Raw genomic sequence first — 14,642 nt, forward strand, 5'->3', positions numbered from 1 at the left:
ATTATTTAGTATTATTTGTTGATATAATGTTATTTAATTATAATCCCTATTATTTTTCTTTTATTACGAACAGATTAATGTTGAGATTAAATTGTATATAATACGCCTTGCTTTGTACATAATTATGCTGTATCTAATATACGTGTATTTATTGATAAATATTTTATTGTTTTTCAATAGCTATGTAGTGTTTCTGTTTATACCTCTGCTTCTGCAACTATCAGTCTGACAAAATGTATAAGTGATGTAGTCCGATGAGTCGAATGAAAAACACAAGCTACAGTCTACTTGATAGTTCCTCATATTCAAGGGCGGGTCCAGAGACCATGGATAGGTCAACAGGGGATCCAGGTGGCCTAACGCTGAAAATGTCGAAAACTAGAAGCCCGGAAATGCCATTTTCAGTGATCTGAGACAAGAATCCGGTTCTAAAGTGCACCCACGCCCCCTCCACCTCTAGACCCGCCCTTGCTATTTACTATATATTATAGACCTAGTGATGTTAAATTTTGTGGCTAAATGTGATACAAAGACTTTAGAATGAATCTCTACTCGAACGTTATTACCCCTCAGTACTTGTTGTTACGTATTTTCTTTTAGTTACTCCACTGTCTTAGGAGGAGTATCTTATGGTAAATTTCTGAGCAGAAGGATATTAATAATAACAAGCTGCTGAGCCATCTGAACAGACGTTTAGCTTAGCTCAAGACTTGTTGATATATATCGGATATAGTCTCTTTTCCCCTTACTTGATGAGTGGCATTTGGAATGGTTGACTGGCGAGAGTCAGAAAGAATCCTCGGAAATTTATGAGGCGTTCACGTAGGCGTACTAAAGGCCCGATGAATGTTAGTGGGGCAGACCTGAACTGCTGAAAAACATTCCCGTTTACAGAGGGAGGCGTTTGTCGCCAGCAAGCTCCGAGCTTACCGTTGGAATATAGCTCCCCACTCCCTCAAATACAGCCCGTGAATACACCAACATCAAAGTGATCTAATGCCATAATCTAACTAGTCTGAATTTCAATCAACCATTTAACGGCTCCAAACGCGTATTCCTGCTATTTCAACAACTCCAATGTGGTCCAATATATCCTAACGTAGCCCAAAATTTTTTTGAAAATATAACTGCCGCAAATGCCCTTTTTCTGCTATTCTAGCCCTTGAGTTGTCCCATAGTTTTGCAACCGAAATCTCTCTCCATGCCGACCTGAATTCCAATCATCCAGTTGCAGCTGAATTCACAAATAATAATCGATGCCCGATAATTTCGCATAAAGCAGAGTGGCTCCATACCAAATGGTTTAATCCATAGCCAATTCGATAAAAAAAAAATCGCGGTATTCAATTAAAAGAGAAATAAAATTAGTGTTTTATTCGATATCGGGTACTCTAAATTTTGCGAAAATATAGAAGGCAAATGTTTTGTTCACTGCCCGTCTCCCCGATAAGTCAGATTGACCAAAAGTAAGAGGGCAGCTGCCTTCACCCCTTCCCCCGAAAAGGCTTGCAGAAGAGTATGGACTGGCGGTTCTCGGTGTAGGCTACCTGACTTTATGGCATCGATAGCGAAGCACATTGAGATTTTAAATCTCTCTGGCACTCGGATAGTGATAAACGTCTATTTGGGAAATCCACACCCCTTTCTTACCCTCTGCTCTGTTTGTACAGCACCTTTTTATTTTATTTAATTATACTTTAGAATCGATCATACACTATATCTCTTACTCATTTATTTCCGTTTCTTGCAAAGTTAAACATGCATTATGCAAGAGCAAAACCTGCTTATTACATGTCTTTCTTTAGGCCTGAAATGTTATCTAAATTATCAATTAGACATTAATTAACTTATCCAGACCATAATAAACTCTCGATGTCAAGGCTAGCCTTCGATGTTGGCTGGATTAGATTCCTATATGCCGCTAACGGCTATTGATAATTAAATCAATAAAAGTGGATAATCGAGACTATGCTGTTTATATTAATGATTTTAGTAATGATGACCGAGACTATGCAAAAATTTCACCCACTTCTTTCTCGGCTCATAGTGGATCAATTTGACTGAAATTTTCAGCAAATTACCTTTACACTATCTTGTTTTTAACTATTATAGCGAGAACTGCCATCTCTTTATCTTATCTCCCATAATGTATCTGTAATATAACAGCAGTAAATTTAATAATTGACATTTTATTGCCATTTCTAAGTACAAATGCCTAATTTTACAGTAATATAAGTACATATTTATTATCTAACCATAGCTCTACTTCCACTTCATATTTACGAGTTTATATGTTTCTCTAAATAATATTAATAATGCAACACAATGACCTAATCTTACATACTGCTGATGTAAGTTTTATCAAAATATATGCTTATATTGTTCATTATTTATCGTTAGATTCCAGATTAAGATAATGTGCCAATATTCTTTTACATAAGTTTGTTAAAATTAACCAGTCTTTGTTAATTAAAAGCTGAAAATGTTAAATATCTTCAATCCAGAAATTAAGATATGAAATGGATCAAGATTGTAAATACTATAAAATAATGTTGTTATAATTCATGATGGTCTGGTACACCCGATGTCTTCTTTTTAGCCGTAGATTTTTCCTTCTTGAAATTAGGATTACTGATAATGTAATCACCAATGTTTGTTACTATATAATCCAAAATATGATGTTTTCGGATCAAAGTATCTCTCCTTCGGTTAAACAAATCTGAAACATTTAGAGAATGCAATTTAAAAATTACACTGGATTATAAATAGAAATAACATGATTATTATTACAGTCTGAACATTCCACGTCGATTGGAAAATATAAACTTAGAGGTGGACCCCAGTTTGGGAAACACCTTTTTTTCTATTTTTGCACATTTTGTTAAGAACAATGATTATTAGCCTTCTGGCCCGTTTCGGCATTAACGAATATTAGATAATAAAAATCACACCACTTTCATACAAAAGTTGTTGCATATATTCCACACCTTTTCACATAGAAGCTATTGTTTTTCATAATTATTTAGTTTAGATATGTTAACAACATTATTATTAAGAGGCATTTGCAGTTCGATGATTGGTAAATTTGTCGTGATTTTACTATGCATATATTATTATGCAATTGCATTGGGAATGATCAAATTAGATTGCTAAGTCCGCCATTGTTTAATACTTTTTATACGAGTAAGAAGAAGGCTCGTAAAACATATCTTGCCCAAAGTATGTCAGCTCTTTGATTTTCGATAAAAGAATGGTCGAAGGTTGTGTACGACTGTACAATTTAAGATTATTCATAACTCATTGCATTAATGTCCTTGGATAGTGATAATAACACCATTAGAAGTTCAATTTTGCGATTCTGTTCATACCTAGATTTTCCATTTCTTTAAATATAACATCAGTTTCCGTTGATAAAGCTTTGGTTGTTTTCTTCAGTTGTATTTGTTGTAGAAGATAAATGTAGAATTGACCAAATCTAAAATAGTAAAATGCAGATTTAGCAAATAAACAAGAAAGAAAAGCGTTCGAGGATTTTGTCTGGGTACAGGCGCGGATCCGCGGGGGGGGGGGGGGCAGGGGGCCGTGCCCCCCCCCCCCCTCAGCCCCAGTGAGACTGGTCATCACTGTTCAGACCAGCACCAGCAAGGGGATTCCCAGATTTTAGTTTCTGTTTAATGAGGCCGCGACGAAGACTCTGGGGACTACACCAACCCACTACTGCATGCGGCACTCTGATGATTACTCTTTGCTCCAATGTATGCCCCCCCCCCCCTCGACAAAATCCTGGATCCGGGTCTGGGGTAGCTGTATTTCCTCCAACTCTCCTTCGAACAACAAGGGAACATTTTACGTGTACTATACAATTTGTACACTTGTCCTCGGGTTTTCGTCCAGTCGGAAAGACTAGAAAACTGAAGCGTGCTTAAAGGAGCTAAATCGCTAACATTTGGGACCTAGAAATTGACAAAAGTAGGTCGCAACGCATATAATACTGTAATATGAATGTATATAAACTGATTTACATTCAATGGTTTCCGTTTTTACTCCAATTTCAAATCAGTTATGTTCGGCGAAATAAGCCAGCAGTCTCAAGCGAGTGCAAATTTCTAGCGTCTGGTTATTCCAGTCTACATACGCCGTTTGATTTGGTGCAATGTGTCTAGCCTCGTCCCTCGAGTCTCTTGATACAACTGGGGCTGAAGCGCATTATGGTACACGATTCGTGTACCAATGGTAAAATGTTTATTTTGTCTTAAATATTGGATATCAAATATCCAATATCATCTTTTTCCGGTAAGATCACAACATGAATGTTGAATTAATTTGACAAATAAATCGTGTTTTCAATGTTGAAGATTTTGGATGATATTGAGTTAGAGACTTAGCTACTTTAAATACAACCGAAGTTTAATCTCAGCCCACACAGATATTGGAACCCCAGGTACATTCTGTTTGTGAGTCAACGGCTATAACGACACATTATAACACGACCTATATACAACAATTATTCATACAGATGATTAATTCAAGTTTCTTACTCTTTCTCATTTGAATATAAATTATCAACTGCTTTTGAAATCTCTTCAATTATCTCATCTAATTTCTCTACATCAACACGTGCTATAGCTCCTAAATTGTTATCGATGATTCGATCAAGAGTGGGATATCTGCCAGACTGAAAATAACATTTAAAAAATTGAATAGGGGAATTACAGAGTCATTGCAGGATAGTTATTATCAGAACATTATGTCCGACATTCTTGTTTATGGCGTAGAACCTGATGCAGGTTTGAGCACTCATTGAATGTTTAAATCATAAGTAATTGCGGTTTAGTTTTAAGAAAAAAATAAGCTTACCCGCAACATAAATGTGCCATCTTTATTCCTCCACGAATTCGTCTCTTCATTGATAAAATTTAAAATAACATCACTTGTTAAATCTCCACCAAACTAGAAAAAAAAACCCAACACACAAAAAAAACCAACGATTAGATGTATGCATTATGGCTGACTCATCGGCCACAACTTCCGGTACTGGAAAACAGCCGTATATATCACAGACAACAGCGCAATACAATAAATCAAATTGAAACGAAATGAAATAAGGTTAACGCCCAACTTTTCTGCATGTACGGGGTTAATGAAGACTGGCATACGCCATCCCGTGTACCAAGTCGGATACTCTTATATCGAATTCCAACTGTCAAGGTTTCAAGGCCTGTGTTTTTTTTATCCTATCTATCCAAACGACCATACGTTGTCCCTTGCCAGATCACCCGTCTTGCCTCACTGACACGGGGTAATCATCTGAACGATTAGACACTGTCTTTGATAGGCCCTCTAGGAGGCGTATTTTTTTATTTATATTTATGTGTGTATATAAATAATATATATATATATATATATATATATATATATATATATATATATATATATATGTGAGTGTGTGTGTGTGTGTGTGTGTGTGATAAGTTTTCTCGGAACTTACCCTCTTGCTATTAAACTTATCATCAATAGGATACCAGTATAAAAGCGGAGCACCAACAAACTTAAATCTATAATATAAGTTAAAACAAAAACTCAGTAACAAAACTGGTCACATTAAATATTTTATCAATTAATATGACATTTTCAACAAACACAAACAAGGTCTGAAAAGCGATATTTAAATAGTGATTTGGGTTAGATAATATAAATGTTGAAAATCATGCCTGTGTGTGTGTGTTTACCAAGAGTTCCATTATTAATATCAACCGTTTATTCTTGAACAAAGTTTTTAACACATTAGAATATATACTTATATATTGTTTATTTTATCGTAACGTTGAATAATAACAGATCTCAAATACAGAAAAGGGTCTACATGCATATAGAAAAAAACTGACTGTTTATCACGGAAAGCTTTGTATTTATCAGCATCTAAGGTAGCTATTACAACCTGAAAAGAAAAAAAAAGATATAATAAACGAATACTTTTGATTCATATGTACTTTGAAAGTAAATGTATCAAACTAAATTAACATTAATTTGTCACCAACTGCATGTAAATCAAAAGCACAAGCATAAATTTGATGATGAAGTTTCGTTAAGAGTAAAGATGACACTCACTGCAGAATTCAACTCAGTTGTTTTTTTATATTGTTCCAAAAAGCAACCGGAAATTAGTTTGGCTATTCTTTCATTACCATATAGTTCTAATTAATTAATTTCATTTATGCTATATGACTGAATTTTAATATTGCCGTTAATCAAATATTATTAATGTCCAACTAAGAAAGGAGAGGTATATGGAAGTAGCCTTTTCTTCAAACTATATAACGACCCTCTTTACAAAGCAAGTGCCTGAAGGTAATTTCTGGTAGAATCGCATATTTCTATATTATTTCAAGTATGCAGTTTTAGTACTTACGTCATCATCTTCTCTAAATGTTTTGGCAACTTCACTAACAGTAACTTTCTGTTCTTCATGATCTGTTCAAAACAATGAAGAAGTTTTAAAGGTATATTTCTCCAATATCCGATGTCACAAATAAATACCCATTACAAGCAAGATATGTTAAAATTACCAACAAAATATAGGTAATTTTCAGGCAAAAATGACATGTTTATCCGACATTTTTCAAGTAAATGTACTATTTTCAACCATAGACTCGGTCAAAGATTTTATATCTCATATGGGGCACCGTACGGTTATATCGAACATACACAAAACAATCTCGGAACCGAACCAGCCTCATAACTGATCATATAATGGATCTTTATAGTAACTAGACATCTCTGATATGGGTAAAACATAAAATTTTGTATTTAATTAAGTTTGGGTATCTGTCAACTTTAAGGGAAACAGGTAGCGTCAGTGTTGAGATATAGCTAAATTTTTTTCTAATACCGACAGTTAAAGCAAAATATGAAACAAAAATTAGTAAATCAGCTGACTTCCGCTTTAATATTCCGATACTAAAAGTTAATCGTATAGATTTTGTCCCGTCACTAATCGAAACAACGCGCTAGATCAAAACAATAAAATCACTCGATTTTCACTGTTTTTGTGACACTGTTATCCCCCTGGACCACTTTTCTGAACGCGGGATTTCAAATAACAGATGCAAGACAACTCGTCTTCAAATAAGATTAGTGTAAAACTAAAACTATCCCCAGGGATCTACATGATGTCTTTAGGAACTCTGAATGCTGTCTTTAAGCTGGGTTCCAGGAGCTTGGATCTCAGACCTCACTTCTGAAACGCTACATGATGGTTCTAATAACTTCGAATGATGTATGTTTTCGCCTCTTATTCTAACCTTTAAAAGGCTACATGATGGTCGTAAGAAGTCCTAAAGATATCAGTCTCTACCTCTTGCCCAACACGGCTAATGTGGGAATCAACACTGCGATCTCTCCATCGTGTTGGAATGATGTTTGGCGAATCGAACACCACTCCGTTATTTTACAGGCACAGGAAACGCCCACATTTGTCCCGAGGTCATTAACTTGTTATCTAATTAGGAGCGAAGGTTTTCTTTCGTGACTAATGTTAGTAACCAAACACTGACTAAATTGGAATTACAAGACATTTAACCTCACTGAACCAGTTTATTTCGAGGATACCTGATTAAAACAAAACTATATTTGTAAACCAGGCGGAAATCCCATCTACGAAGGCATTTATCTTAAGCAATTTCAATAATCTATCTATATATATACTATTCAAAAAAAGTAGGGGATATTTGATTTTGGGGGCATAATACTAAAATATGCAAATGACTACGAAAAACGTCACTATAGAACCTAACAGAAGAAACATTTCCAGTTACATGTGACGCCCAAACGCACCAATAGCTACCGCATGGAATGCAGGTGATGCTTGGGATCATCATGGGGGTCCAACCCAAGATTTGCACGACTCTGACTTTGAATGTTACAGTCATTGTGGCATTGAATTCCAAGGTGGAAACATCAGTTTAATTGTTTTAGTGACCAGAAAACAAATTTTGATATGCGTCGGCTTACCCAAAATGAAAGGTTACGTGCCCTTGGCATGCTACAGATCGGCACAAAACAGGCGGTTGTGGCGCGGACGATGAATGTTTATCAGTCTGTCATAAGCAGGCTATGGTCCAGATACCGTGATACACAATCTGTACAGGACAGACCACGCTCAGGTCGACCAAGGGCGACAACTCAAGCCCAGGATCGATTTATCCGTACCTTGGCCTTGAGAAATCGTGTCATCACAGCAAATCAGATCAGCGCTCGTCTTCAAACAGACACTGGTGTGAGAGTGAGTGGCCAGACGATTCGGAATCGACTGCATAGGGGTCACCTTCGCGCCCGACGTCCTCGCGTGATCCCTTGTTTGAGAGATCATCACATTCAGGCAAGACGTCGTTGGTGTAGGGATCGTCAACACTGGGATAATCGACGCTGGAGCAATGTGATGTTTTCAGATGAGTCAAGGTTCACTGTTGATTTTTTGGACAGACGTAGGAGGGTGTGGCGTCGTCGAAACGAGCGCTTCCAAGACGTTAACGTCATCAGCCATGATCGATTTGGGGGTGGTTCTGTTATGGTGTGGGGAGGCATCACTGTTGCTGGAAGAACGGTTTTACATGTTGTTGCAGGGCGTGTTACAGGCCAGTACTACCGGGACAACATCTTGGCAGTCCATGTTGTGCCGTTCGCACGACGTCATGGCCGCCGTTTCATCTTCCAGGATGACAACGCAAGATGTCACAGGGCCAGGATCGTTACAGGTTACCTCCAACAACAGAACATCACCACATTACCTTGGCCAGCACTGAGTCCCGACCTCTCCCCCATCGAGCATGTCTGGGACATGCTTGGACAGAGGTTACGTCAACGTCAACAACGTCCTGCCAATGTCCAAGAACTTGCTGCTGCGTTGCAACAGGAATGGGACAATCTGGACCAAAATGACCTTAGACGTCTCATTAGGAGTATGCCACGTCGGATCAATGCTTGTTTGGCAAACAGAGGAGGATTTACCCGTTACTGACTTGGTTGTGATGCTGTGGTAACTTTGCTGTTTGACCCCGGGTATCATTTTACCCTTATAATGGTCAGTCTGTGCCTTACTTAGTCTAACGATCATTTGGAATAAATCGATGAATGTGAACTTCATTTCATTTTGTCATTTGTTTCTTCGTCAGTTTCATTAGGTGACTTTAATAACACTTAAAAATCAAATATCCCCTACTTTTTTTGAATAGTATAGCAGTATAGTATTACGATGCCAAGTTATTTACCCGAATTGTTCGATTCCGGTGTTGGCCGAGAAAGTCCATTGGGAATTTTCCGGCGCGGTTCCACGTTGTCAATGGTGTAGGACAGAGGGTCTGGAAAGGGACAACGTATAGTCGTTCCGATGGGACGAAAACCCGTGGTCCCATGAACACATTGGCGTGCACGTAAAAGAAACCCTTGAGACTAACTGGAATCCGAAATATGGCTAGGCCGTTGCGCCGCTGTCCGACCAAAATTTCCGTGATGTATGGTATATGCCCGTCTTCATTTATCCAAAATCTAACTGTCGACTATCTGTAAGTTATAACCCCGATGCACTAAATAAAACAGTGTATTCTTAAATTGAAAAACTTATAGTATTATACTTTAATGTATACATACATTGATCATATATAAGTAAAATAGCATGTTGAACTGGATTCATGATGAGTTCTTCAAAATTATCTTCCGTAATATCAACGTGGTAATTTTTCTTTATATCTGTAAAATCTCCTTTCATTATGAAAGCTATATGATCTAGTATGTTATCTACCGTACAGTCACCTTCCATCCTGTAATGAAACAGATGTACATGCATTTGTTAGGCTTTAAGTTCAAGATGACAATTTTCAACTGCAGAAAGAAACCCTGCCACATTGCTTTTGCCTTTTGGGGGGTTAGATGGCCGAATGGTTAGCGCGTGTGTGTTGTATCATAAGGTCTGCCGAGTCAACTGGCGTGGTTTTGATCACCGGTTGTACGTGACAAGGAGTAGGCTAGTCTGTCCAACCTCGTGGGTTTTCTCCGGGTCATCCGGTTTCTTCCCACTGCTACGCGCAAGCAAATTATTGAAATAAAATTGAACCATATGTTAGTCCCAAAATCACCTAGTTTGTATCGAGTGGACGTTAAAACCCATTTCTCTCTCTCACCCTTTTGCTTTTTGTTAAAAAACTCCAAAGAAGCAGTGGGGCAATAGCGATGATGTCAATTGAGCTTTTAGTACTGTTTAAGGGATGAAAAATAACATATCACTCGCACTCGACTAAGGCATACTGAAATTACAATCTCGCTCTTGGGGAGAGACCCCCCACCCACACTACCCCTATGCTACAATGCTTGAGGATCCTTGATATAAATGCAAATGTGTATCGTAGAAGGCAATGGAGAGAGATCTTGAACGCAAAGTTTGGAAATGGGGAAGTTGTCCAAATAAGATTATGACATCATAAAGATTTCCACTTAGACATGCTAACTAATCAAAAGACATGTGTTATAGAAAAGTAAGCATACCATGCTTCCTGCACGATTTACGTGACTAATGAAAAGCGTGATTTGGACCCGAATTTTAGAAGCTGAGGTTTTGTGAAATGACAATTTGGCAAACAACACTGATGTCTGTAAAACTAACTATACACGCTAACAACAGTTAAAGATACTTTATGGGAGATTTTTATAGAGAGTTGGCCATTCTTGCTATAACAGTTCAAAAGTAGATGATGAAAGAAGAATATATTGAAAATTTCAGTCAAATTACTTTATTCTGAACATAGTTATCATCGTTGTAATATTTGACTAGAAATGGTAGTGAAATGTGCCTTCACCTTGGCCGAACGTTTGATTGACAGGCGTTTACTCCACCTACATATCTCGATTATCAAGTGAAGTTTTCAATGGCATGCGGAAACGCTCTACAGCGGCCTCGCTAAGTACACTCTATCATTTAGCCTCGATCTAACTGACGTATTCTCATCAGGGTGCGCCATATTTGAATTTATCAATATGTGAAATCTTATTTAAATCCGAGCTGTAGCCGAGCCATCCGTGGGTCTACAGAGTTGATTTTGGGCTTGTTGTTTAAATAAAGATCTAATTTATAATTTCTATAACATCTGAAGCCTAAATTAAGACTTGCAATAATCAGATTTTGCTCTTGCATAATGTATGTTTAACGGAACGACTATTGGTTTTGATAAAGGTTGACAATGTTTTCAATTATACTGAAATATACATATCTTAGTGTACATCATAGTAACTTACAAAGCAGGTTCTTCGACTCCCATTGGAAAATAAACAACAGCTGGTAATTCTTGTATATCCCATCTCTTGATTAAAACTAAATCCGTCGTTTTACCAAAATAAATGTCCTTGTCACCCTCGAAAGATTGGGAAGCGGCTACAAAATTTTTATAGATGTTTTTACACCGCGTGCAAGCTGAAAGGAAATGTTTCGTTGTATTTTATTCCTGTACACATCAAGACTTCAGTATATTCTAGTATCTCTGTAGTGACAGTTTTTTTTCTTCTTCTTTTAAATTCAGAAGCAGAATGGGTCATTTTCAATCTGATTAAGATCTATATTTCGTTTCGTTTTTTTTTATACTTTCGATGGCCTACACTACATGAAGATCTGACAAGTTATAGCGATAGGTCACGTCAGGGTTCAAAAGACCGACTTATGACCCTATGATGTCAGACATTTGATTAACCAATCCGCATTGATGTTACTAGTGGATTACCCAGTTCAGTGCAAAACACGCCTAAAGCTCGCCGTGACAGACCGTTTCATTGGCTTTTCCCTGACACCATTCAGAACACGAGTTAAATAACAACTCTTCCAGATCCAAGTGTAGTGAAGATAAATAAAACGAAATTTTGAACTATTAAAACGAAACGAAATAGAATCCGTGTGTTTTAACAAGATTGGGTCATTTTTCTCTTCTATGAAAAAATTGTATATAGTCAAGGGAGAGCACTCGCTTTGTGGCAATGGAGGCAGACCACCATTAATCTCCCCATTGACTTCAATGTTAATTCTGGCCTCTTTGCCCGCCTCCAACTTTTTTCCCAAATTTTCGTTGGACTGAATGCTTTTCACCACAGACAGAGGAACAAATGGTCATGTCTTTGCACTAAAATTTGTATGAGGTTGACCACCAAAATTTTGAGATACACAAACTTGAAGAAGCATACTAAAAACATGTAACTACTTGCCGTACATATCACAGTAGCCAACCTGATAAATCCGCTATCCTTCCGCCTCAAAATCATGAACATTTACCAAAACCTGGCAGAAAATGTTAATTCAAACCCTCTTCATCCATTTTAGGCCAAAATATCAACAAAAATGGGCATGCAAAAGGTGAGAAAAGAGACACAGAGAGAATTGCTATAAATAGACGAACTAGAATTTGTGGGTACCTAGATGGTGAAATTTAATGGTGGTCTGCCTCCTAATATTGCTTACACTATTTGAACATTACAATCTTATATAATTATAAATCATAGCGACGGTCTCAATAATTTTAATGGTCACCGAAATGTTATTGACTTTAAAATACCTTTAACGATTCTGTCATGGGATGTAATCGGCAGAGCTGGATCAATTAAAGTTATTTCCGAATTTTTAAAAAAAAACTAAGCTAGTTGTAATGTACTATTTAACAACCAAATCACATAAATCGTTTTCATAAATAAAATAACTTACATCTCGAATCAATAAAAACGATAAGAAATCTCTGATTGTCTGTGTACTGAAATGGAGAATATTAAAGACTGTAATTCATATGTATATGCCTTGAAATAGTGTTGAAATTTATAGTATAAACGAATCGATAATCGCTATACGCGCCATGTTCTTGGTCAGTAAATGAATGCAGCAGGAAGTCTACTTGAATTCGTCTTTAAAATTACTAACGAATCGTACAAACTCAGTAATAATAATAATAATAAGGATTCTTATATTGCGCTAAACTCCAGAACAAAGTGTCTGTATGAAGTTCATCTGTATGAAGTATTAAACAGGTATGTCTTGAAACGTGACTTAAGTGTTGTTAGTGACGGGGCAGATTTGAGAGAAACGGGTAGTGAATTCCACTTAATTGCAGCTGCAACTTCCAAGGACTTGAATCCAAATGATTTCAATTTCCATGTAGGCACAACTAAGTTAAGTTGAGACTGAGATCTAAGATTTCTTGGTGGTTGGTAAAGTCTGAAAATATCATTCAAGTATGCGGGACCAGTTCCATTTAAACAGCGATACACAATAGATAGAATTTTAAAGGCAATTCTTTCAGCGATACGGAGCCAATGAAGTGATTTTAATGCAGGGGTTATACTGGATCTAACAGGAGATTTTGTGACTAGTGGAGCCGGAGAATTTTGAATTTTTTGCAGCCTTTGTAATAAGTCTTTTGAGACGCCGAGGAGGAGACTGTTACAATAGTCTAGTCGTGACAAAATTAGCGAGCGAGCAAGTGTAGCTGTGGCTTCAGTTGTGAGAAGATGACGAATACTACTAATGTTCTTGATATGATAGTAGCATGTTTTAGTAAGATGGTTCACATGACTAATCATGCTGTTGTTACTATCTAAATAAACTCCAAGATTTTTTACTTTACTGGAGAGTTTGATCAAAGAATTTCCTACTTGAAAGTTATCTATTTTTATTTTTGATATTCTTGATGGTGGTCCAATTAGAATAACTTCCGTTTTATTTAGTAGTCACATAAATGTACAGCAAGGAACAAGGGGTAAACGTGAAAAACATTTAATTGGCATTATCTTATCGCAGATCAATCAGGATCTTTGGTAATTCTCAGCAAACTGTCAATAATTGTTTTTTTGAAAAAAATATCGGTTTTCTTATATCGCAATGCAAAGTTGAATTTATTTCTTATTTTATTTAGTCTATATGATATTTTCTTTTAAGAGCAATAACGCTAAAAGCAAACATAACTACGTGTACTTTCGAATCAATACTTAATAAAATACAAAGGATATTTGATATTCAGGTAAATAGTGTCAAGCAGATATTAAAATACATATACTTTAAAGAATGCTTAAAGCTTGCAAATGCAAAACACAATATGACCAGGATGATCAGTGAATCGTATAAAACCAATTGATTAATATTTTAAAAAAAAACTTACCGATTTTACATTGTGTCTTGTAATACCATTTACACTGGAATGAACACTCAAAACATTCACTACTAATAAAACTAACAAAGAGGATAGAAACAGTTTTAAATTCCACATCTTACAAAAAACAAACACAAACTACAAACATATAAAAAATAAATGTCATGCAAGAAGAGTCCAGTATACAAAAATGAAACCCGTAAAAGACCAAGAATTGATTTAATTTAAAGAGAACCTCAGAAAACAACCTGAGTTCTCCAAGCTGTTGCTTGTGCCACGCGCATATTTATATACGATCGATATGAATGAAATAATAACTATGGTTATCGTTTCTTCATTTAATGAAAGAACCTACACGTGCTTTTTTTTATCAATTTGTCAATATTCAAAATTTCAGACTTCTATACGTACACAAGGTATATTTACTACATGTTCGTATATATTATAAGAACAATAGCCAGGGTTTAATGTCATGTT

At 36.4% G+C, this 14,642-nt stretch overlaps 1 protein-coding gene across 1 annotated transcript; it reads right to left on the bottom strand.

Moving 5' to 3' along the window:
• Nucleotides 1–2,169: 2,169 nt before the first annotated feature.
• LOC126814602 (uncharacterized) lies at nt 2,170–14,380 on the bottom strand. Its single transcript, XM_050539869.2, has 11 exons — nt 14,175–14,380; nt 12,731–12,776; nt 11,284–11,458; nt 9,646–9,815; nt 6,410–6,471; nt 5,886–5,938; nt 5,489–5,555; nt 4,858–4,950; nt 4,539–4,675; nt 3,369–3,475; nt 2,170–2,719 (listed from the first exon to the last, which is right to left on the bottom strand). The coding sequence occupies exons 1-11, from the start codon at nt 14,280–14,282 to the stop codon at nt 2,556–2,558; spliced, it is 1,182 nt and encodes a 393-aa protein (XP_050395826.1). The 5' UTR covers nt 14,283–14,380; the 3' UTR covers nt 2,170–2,555.
• Nucleotides 14,381–14,642: the final 262 nt, after the last annotated feature.

Source organism: Patella vulgata, chromosome 3 (assembly GCF_932274485.2).
Source record: "Patella vulgata chromosome 3, xgPatVulg1.2, whole genome shotgun sequence".
NCBI lineage: Eukaryota > Metazoa > Mollusca > Gastropoda > Patellidae > Patella > Patella vulgata.